The sequence below is a fragment of the Scophthalmus maximus genome, chromosome 13, assembly GCF_022379125.1.
Source record: "Scophthalmus maximus strain ysfricsl-2021 chromosome 13, ASM2237912v1, whole genome shotgun sequence".
In the NCBI taxonomy this organism is placed as follows: Eukaryota; Metazoa; Chordata; class Actinopteri; order Pleuronectiformes; family Scophthalmidae; genus Scophthalmus; species Scophthalmus maximus.
Genome location: NC_061527.1, coordinates 1909209 through 1917500, shown reverse-complemented (window position 1 = coordinate 1917500; position 8292 = coordinate 1909209). Strand labels below are relative to the sequence as shown.

Sequence of the window (8292 nt, the reverse complement as noted above, 5' to 3'; positions counted from 1 at the left end):
ACTGAACCAGGAGCAAGAGGTTAAAACAAAGCTGCAGAGCTGCTGACACTTCTCTTTGTGTTGAGGACGGACACGATGTGAGGAAAATAACATTGTTCGATACTGTTAAGATGATGACTTGTTGCGACACCAAACCATTTTAAGGGTATCGACTGAGTCAGTATCACCATGTAGCAAATTTACGCCAAACGGTGGGGACGTGAGTCCACCCAACTCCAGACCAGTGGGTGGCGGTAATGCACCAAAATCGTTTTTGCCAACCGCCAATAAAACCAGGAAGAAGAGGAGACCAAACACCATCTCACTTGAGGAAACACCGGGTCAAATGACCGAAGGGGCGATCAGTCGCGGCACACTCATTCGATAGGGTGAATAAAAACTTTAACGTGAGCACGCCTGCCGCCATTTAACCCTCCATGGACGACAAAGATATCAAGTGAGGCAGCAACAACTTCATCCACATCTTTCTTACTGTGTTCTGTGATGTTAGCTTAGCATTTTTAGCTTTGTTGCAGAGACTCAAAAACCTAAATCTTGGCACAATATTTTGCACGCTCAAACAGCATGTGAAATTTTTTGAATGCGCACATTATTTACTATAAAGTAATAACCTCACAGTTGTCACCAAATTGAAATGGCTAGCTATTGGCTAGCAGTTTAGCATTAAGTAGCAGTTTACATTCTTGCTAGCTAACCTCACTGTTATCACCAAATTGACATGGCTAGCTGGCGGCTAGCAGTCTAGCATTAAGTAGCAGTTTACCTTCTTGCTAGCTAACCTCACTGGTATCACCAAATTGAAATGGCTAGCTAGTGGCTAGCAGTTTAGCATTAAGTAGCAGTTTACATTCTTGCTAGCTAACCTCACTGTTATCACCAAATTGACATGGCTAGCTGGTGGCTAGCAGTTTAGCATGAAGTAGCAGTTTACCTTCTTGCTAGCTAACCTCACTGGTATCACCAAATTGACTTGGCTAGCTGGTGGCTAGCAGTTTAGCATTAAGTAGCAGTTTACATTCTTGCTAGCTAACCTCACTGTTATCACCAAATTGACTTGGCTAGCTGGCGGCTAGCAGTTTAGCATGAAGTAGCAGTTTACCTTCTTGCTAGCTAACCTCACTGTTATCACCAAATTGACATGGCTAGCTGGCGGCTAGCAGTTTAGCATTAAGTAGAATCAATTTTTTTTTTCTGTTCCATTCTTAACTTTGCTTCCTGACAAATCAACAGTGTATTTTCCTCTTCTACAAGTTATATAGCCAAACAAAAAATGCAGATAAAAACAAAACAAACTGTTTCACAGTAGATTACATTTCGAAACATGCAGATGGTATCCAAACGGGAAAACAACAATTCCCACTGACGGCAAACGGAATAATCTGTGCAATCTCAGGTAGCAAATTACGAACGCAGACATGATGCTTGTTGCGATGGAAGCCGAAGGCTGAGGGAAAGGACACAAGCGTATCTGGACCTATTCAGCATAATCTCTACTAAAAATGGACAAGCCGGTTACTGGCATGTGAAGTGTACAGGACGTGAGACATGAGGGGGTTTTCCTGGGAATGTCGTGGAAGAGGTCAACTAAAGGTCACAGCGTTGTGTTTGAGCGGACGTGTTTTTCTCTCAATCTCAACATTATTTGCCACCCGGGTGAACCAGGGACATCACAAGAATTAAAAAAACAACCAGCAGGAAGTAAGTAAAAGAAAGTTGGCGTTTAGAAAGGAAAAGCAGCGGCCCGGGATTCCTGATTTAAAAAACCCCCAACTAACTGAAAGTTTGTCACCTTTTCCAGCAGAAGACGTTTGTTGAAACGAGTCTCGACGGACCAGAGGGTCCAAGGTGTCGTAGTCGACCGTCACGGAGCCGCCGTTGTGCCACAGCTCTCGTCCTGCACATGGAGGAACAACACACACACCAGCAGACGCAGAGGAGTCAGTTACACAGCAACAACACACACACACACACACACGCACACACACACACACACACACACACACACACACACACCTCACACCTCTACAGTGTGTGTGATTTCTCCAGTGCCAGATTTTATTGAAATCATAAGTTAATTTTGTCTGTCAGTGTGTGTGTGTGTGTGTGTGTGTGTGTGTGTGTGTGTGTGTGTACAGTATCTGCGATCATCTGAATTCCTGTCAGACGTGAGTGTGTGATAACCTCGTATTGCTTCCTGTCGAGAGGCGAGGAGTGTGATTGTACGTGAGTTTGAGCGCCGATCCCCTTCTCCCGGTGTCCAACACTGCCCCCACCTGGGTGAGAAGTGTGTGTGTGCGCTTGTGTCATTTCTGTCTCTTCTGCTTGAGCTGAGACTCACAATGCATCTCAGTGCAGCTTTTGTTTCTCAGCAGCTTTTTGTCTTAATGTGTCTGAGTGTTGTACATTTTTCAGTGTGAGTGTGTGTGTGTGTGTGTGTGTGTGTGCAACCCTAACCCTATGCACCTGGCCTTTAACACTGTCAGATTCGAACAGACCCTAAATGCACCATGAGCTCAGGTTATTAAAGTAAAGCCCCTTATCTTGTGTTTTCTTTTAGAATAATAAAAGTCGTCTGAAAGCTTGAACCAATGTTCTGCAGATTCTGGATCAAAGCTGTAAAAAAGACATCTGAAACACATTGTCAGATTTATTCTCTGCGGTGTTGCTCTGCTCACTGTAGTGAAGGTGTGTTGGCTCACGCTGTTTGTGTGCAGCTCCAGGCTTCATTAATAAATCAAACCTAAGAAGAGACGTCAAAAGAAAAATAAATCATTGTTTTCGTGAGAGTGAGTTTACCTGTGATCTTCTCCGGACTCTCAGAAAGCAACAGCTCCACTTTTCCATCGACTGGGAACCGCGGATCTGGAGCGGTTCATAAGAGAGAGATCAGACAGGTGAGGTCCCTGAACGTCACACACACCTGCTCGACAGATCCAGGGTCCAAGGTGAGTTCAGGACGGGGGCGAGCGCAGAGCCAGGAGGGTTTTTATCAGTTACAGATTACAGACTGTCAGTGCAGCGGAGCGGAGCGTGACGGCAGCTGAGACAACAGCAGGTCACGTCCCACTGCAGATACTGTACCTTCAGCGGCACAGTCGAGCTCGGCCTTCGAGAAAGTCAGGGAGTGTCCGTGCACGAGGCCCGTGTGGAACTGGAGACGGAAGACGACCTGCCGGCACGACGACCGGCTGTTTTTATCATAACAAACCACCTGGAAGAAGGAAATAAGGGAACACACACACACACACACACACACACACACACACACACACACACACACACACACACACACACACACACACACACACACCCGGTCTTTAAGTAATGCCCGACACAGTGTGGCTGGTTGATGCCTGCATGTTGTGTAGTCAGTTTACTAATATGTGTGTGTATTATAATAAACTAATAATAATAGTAGTAATATAAATAATAATAATGTCAATTGTCAATTTTTTTTCACAAATGAGAACTGTAAACTGCTGAAGCACAATGTTTTTGTAAATTAGATTTTTTTCCAAATATTTTATTTATCCTATATATAATTATTGATTTGTCGATTTCTCTCAAATTTGGGAAATTATATTCATGTATTACATAATATTCACATTTCTAGCAGTTTCCAACATATCAGACATTACACCAGTACAAAAGGTTGTATTATTTAGTATTTCTACAGTTTGGGAATAATTCCAGGGAAAATAGAAACTTTCATTTAATTTAAGTTCAGATGCAGGCTGATGTGGATTTTTCAATGATTTAATTACAATGAGTTTTTACATGGGTTTGATTTAATATTTTCTTTACATGGAATGTCAATTTCCCCTTAAAATCTGTACCAACTTTTTTCTTTGTTTGTAAATAGAAAAAAGTTTTTGGGGCTTTGAGGAGGGAGGCTGAACTTGACTGAAAACACACAAGACAATAACTGAGTTTAACAAATATTGAAATATAAAACAGTACCATCATATTTCCACACACAATGAAGAGTAAAACATTGCTGCTGCAAGATTAGCTCCTACTGGCTCCCCCTACTGGCTCGCAATAATAAATACTTATCATTATTCTGCAGTTAATCGTTCAAATGATAAACTCTCAATGATATTTTAAAAATGCCTCTCTTATCTCATTAATGTACAGACACACTTCCACTCACCATGATGTCGCCTGTGAGCAGCTGGGCCGGCTGCAGCACGACGTACAGTCGGTCCGTCCGTCCGCCGCTGACGTGGCTGCAGTGGAGGTGAACACGTGTTACCTGCTTCATCGTGTGTGTGTGTGTGTGTGTGTGTGTGTGTGTGTGTGTGTGAGTGTACACAGACGTTTACATGATGATGTGCTGTGTTTCTTACTAAACTGCTGATGTGCACACGGCCTGCAGACTCTGGTAGACTCTCAGAAAGAGACAACAGCCTGAGAAAAAACACAAAGACTAAAACTGATTAAAAACCAAATGGATGCACTTGAATAACTTCGGTCCACTTTTGGGACTTTCAGCCTCAAACAGAGAAAAGGACGTTGTACTTAACATATGATATGTACAATCATAATTATCCAGTCGAGAGGGAAAACACATGGAGGATCCACATGCTGCCTACTGTACCTCCGTCCGCTCGTGTTGTGGGGAGACCGTGAAGGACGACGCAGAGGAGGAAAGTCGGAGAGGGACACATCCTCAGTCGTCCTCTTAACAAACTGCCCAACATCCACACGTACCTGGAGGGAAGAAACCGACACGTTCATCCTGTCACCTCCAACAGGGACGTTCTCTTTGTCTGTTTGTTTGTTTGTCAGCAGGATATCGCAATAACTACAGAACAGATTTTTAAAAACAAACTTGGTGGGAGGATGGAACATGGGCCAAAGAACCAGTTAAAGTTGTCGAGTATCCAGACAACGGGTCAAATCCAGGATTATTTTTATAATCACTGTGGTGTCAATTTCTCATATTATCATGTATTAACATTATCTGTGAGAGATAGGACATTTTTTGACATTTTCACCAATTTCCCTTGGAATAATGGATGATTTGATGAAAAATATCGTTCTCCCAAATATCTTTTAAAGAGGACTGATATCTGAGAGTTTGTGCAATTTGGTGCAGATACAAAGAAAAAATGCAGATCATGCACATTTAAATGTGCCCTTGTGTAGTCGTGACTCTCCTTGTTTGGTTTCTTTGTAAACTTATAGAGGCTTCAATTGAGTGTTTCAGGCGAGGACGAGTCAGGTGATCGGTGACCTCACAGTCGGAGGTCGATCCGTTTGGTCTGCGTCGCGGGTCAGAGGCCGGAGTTGACCTTTGACCTGCAGCGCTCCTTACCGCTTCTGCGACGGCGTCATCAGAGCGGACAGCGTGTCGTTGCAGAACCTCTTCATGGCAAAGTGGTCGAGAGAGAGGTCTGCACTGAGGGAGAGGCGTGTTATTCAGACAGTGATGATGATGATGATGTAGCTCCACCCCTCAAGCCCCCTCCGACCTCACAAAAAACTATTTGGTTTTTTTGGCCTTTTAAAAGCAAGATGTCAGGAACGCGTTGAGGGCATTGGTGAACGGACCATAACTTTTGGCCATAACTTAAGAATTCATTAAACTTTTCAGACAAATGTCTTAATAGAATAACCTGATTACATTTTAAATCCAAAAGGACAAAAGGGAAAATTCGCTGTGACATCATACTCATTCTGCGAAAATGCACATTATTGGACGCCAGAACTCAGGAACAGGAAAAAGACTGTGAGCCGTGTTTCCTGCCACTCGACTGGTCTGGCGGAGGCGTGGAACCACGAGAGTGTAGGTCCAGTTTCACGAGACCAGTAACGACACTTTGATGTGTGAAGTCAGTGGAGTTTCCCTTTAAGGGGTTTTTGAAATGTGGAGCAGTACGTGTACTTCCACAATCAGAGTCTCCAAACCGCCTCCCACTGAATAAATAGACCCAATGAAAGACGGTTGGCAGCGAATCCGGAGGCTTATCCAGAGGGAAAACGACAACGACGTTCCCAGAAAAACAAGACGCGGGAGGCGGCAGAAATATCAGACAGAAATATGGACGTGACATAATAAAACCAAAACTACCTGCATGACGAAAACACCACAACTCACTACGGGATGAAAATATCAGAGCAACAATGGTCATAATCTCATATTTCTCAACAGTGACTCGACCAAAACAATGGAAATCAACCTGACCTCAGTCTTTTCTGTAGTTTCACGTGACCTGCAGCCAACTGACTTCCCGCTTCACCCCGTGAATCACACACGGCCTGAACGAGGATGTGCTTTAAATAGCTCGTATAAAAATCATTGAAAAAAAACAACCAACGAGTTATGTAACGTCTGCAGAGACTGTTGTCGTGTTTATGACCCTGCCTGAAAATCAAACAGCACTTCAGTTCAAAGTCTCCTCATCCTGCCCTTTGTCTGGCCGAGACACAAAGAGGTTCAGCCTCGGCCTTTTGTTCTGTCCGTGCTCTTTGATATGCAAACAGGTCCAACGCTGGGTTATTAATGTACAGTTACAGTTTGACTTTCGAGTTGGATTTTTAACAATGATTTAGTTTTTAAACCTATAGGGGCCCGAAAAGTTCATGGATGAACATGAAAAATAAAAAGTTTCTGCAGCAGATTTAGGCTGATAATGGCGCTCAACAAAATCTTTAGCGTTCATCCTCTGAGGAACATGCTACCCATGCTAACAAATAGCCACGCTAGCTGCGTGCTTAAGTTTGTGGTCAAACATCTAGAAACATGACGACGTACCCATCAGCCCCAACTGGACTTTGTGTTCGATGCTAGTTAACAAATGTTAGCATGCTAACATGCTAACTAGCGCCTTTTATTAAAACCTGACAGGTCAGCAAGTTAGCAATGAAAGCAGGTGCAGCCTCACAGAACTGTTACCATGGCTGTATATCTATTTGTTAGTTCATCATTTACTAATATTAATAAAGTTGAAGTTAAAATTGATAAAAAAAGCTTCTTTAACTTCTTAGTTAGCAAATGTTACCATGCTAACATGCTAATCTAATATTAAAACTCGACAGGTCACTAAGTTAGCAATGAGAGCAGGTGCAGCCTCATATAACTGTTAGCATGGATGTATATCTGTTTGTTAGTTCATCAGTAACAAATATTAATAAAGTTGAAGTTAAAATTGATAAAAAATGCTTCTTAGCTTCTTAGTTAGCAAATGTTAGCATGCTAACATGCTAATCTAATATGGTCAGCAAGTTAGCAATGTCATTGTGAGCATGTTAGCATTCAACTGAGAGCAGGCGCAGCCTCACACAACTCTTAGCACGGCTGTAGATCTCTCTGTTAGCTCATCATTTACAAATATTAATAAAGTTAAAATTGACCTTTAAATAAATATATATAGTATAAATAATATAAAAGCTGAACTAGTTCAACTTGACTTCAGTGTTACCTGGCTGACGTGCTGCTGAAGTGGATGTAGGAGGCCACCAGGACCCCGAGCCGACCTTTGCCCCCCTGTGGAGGACAGACTCTGGATCAGGACAAATAATCTTCACATGCGGTCGGATTGAATGAAATCTGTGCGCAGACGAATCGGAGGACACGTCACCCTGCAGTGTAACACCAGGACGTGCTTCGGGTTCGGTTGCAGCCAGTTCTCCATCACCGAGCAGACGCCGGAGATCTGATCCAAGCTGGGAGCCAAGAGATCCACCCAGCCCGTGTCCAGAACCTGGCACACACACTCATTACTTTAACATATACTGTAATATTCATTCCCATGAATAAATCACGTGAGGTGTTTCTATCACCTTGTGGTTCATCTGTGTGAGAGTTTCATTCTTCTGTGACAGGTTGATGAGCTGAGGAAGGAAAAAGGGAAAAGTTTTTGAAAGTTTCAGCAATGAATTCTCATGTTCACTGATCATTTGAAATTGACGTTCAACCTCATGATGATCTCAAATGCAAACGGAGCTGGAATGATGGAGGGTGTGGAACTGAAACTTGATAATTCAAGAATTTAACGAGGTTTTGATCTAATGGAAAAAAACATCATATATTCTTAAATCTTAAATATGATATAATCTAGAGAGGTCTCTATTTGTTTAAATATAGAGAGTACTTGAAATTATGAGACTGTGTGATGAGGACCTGAGGACCGGGCGCCACATTCTGTACGGCGAGTGAAGAGAGACAAATAAGTGATGTTGGGCGTTGATGATTGAAGATGACTTGACATCAAAGTTACCAAAAAGAGGAAGGCCCAGAGGATATGAGAGAAAGAACATTTTGTGTAGTTATATGTGAGAGACACA

The 8292-nt window shown here is 42.8% G+C and overlaps 1 protein-coding gene and 1 long non-coding RNA gene across 11 annotated transcripts in view; one reads left to right on the top strand and one right to left on the bottom strand.

Moving 5' to 3' along the window:
- The window catches only part of LOC118317725, a 9057-nt gene extending 1277 nt beyond the window's left edge, over positions 1 to 7780 (top strand). Inside the window, exons 1-6 of one of the 4 annotated variants that reach the window (XR_004795508.2) lie at positions 1 to 436; positions 1663 to 1698; positions 1799 to 1937; positions 2821 to 2945; positions 4138 to 4240; positions 7422 to 7780. The exon at positions 1 to 436 is cut by the window's left edge and continues 1277 nt beyond it. This is a non-coding gene — a long non-coding RNA (uncharacterized LOC118317725). Of the gene's footprint in view, positions 437 to 1662; positions 1699 to 1798; positions 1938 to 2820; positions 2946 to 4137; positions 5141 to 7421 lie in introns of those variants that run through there. The other 3 variants (XR_004795507.2, XR_004795506.2, XR_004795505.2) reach the window with 3 other exon arrangements.
- The window catches only part of LOC118317717 (tensin-3), a 42488-nt gene that overhangs the window by 30213 nt on the left and 3983 nt on the right, over positions 1 to 8292 (bottom strand). For all 7 annotated transcript variants that reach the window (XM_047336783.1, XM_047336787.1, XM_047336788.1 and 4 more), the window contains 10 exons: positions 7789 to 7839; positions 7587 to 7709; positions 7428 to 7492; positions 5321 to 5404; positions 4601 to 4713; positions 4350 to 4410; positions 4154 to 4229; positions 3082 to 3211; positions 2797 to 2862; positions 1790 to 1894 (listed from right to left, as the gene is read on the bottom strand). In XM_047336783.1, the coding sequence (XP_047192739.1) occupies positions 1790 to 1894; positions 2797 to 2862; positions 3082 to 3211; positions 4154 to 4229; positions 4350 to 4410; positions 4601 to 4713; positions 5321 to 5404; positions 7428 to 7492; positions 7587 to 7709; positions 7789 to 7839 (874 nt within the window). The remainder of the gene's footprint in view (positions 1 to 1789; positions 1895 to 2796; positions 2863 to 3081; positions 3212 to 4153; positions 4230 to 4349; positions 4411 to 4600; positions 4714 to 5320; positions 5405 to 7427; positions 7493 to 7586; positions 7710 to 7788; positions 7840 to 8292) is intronic.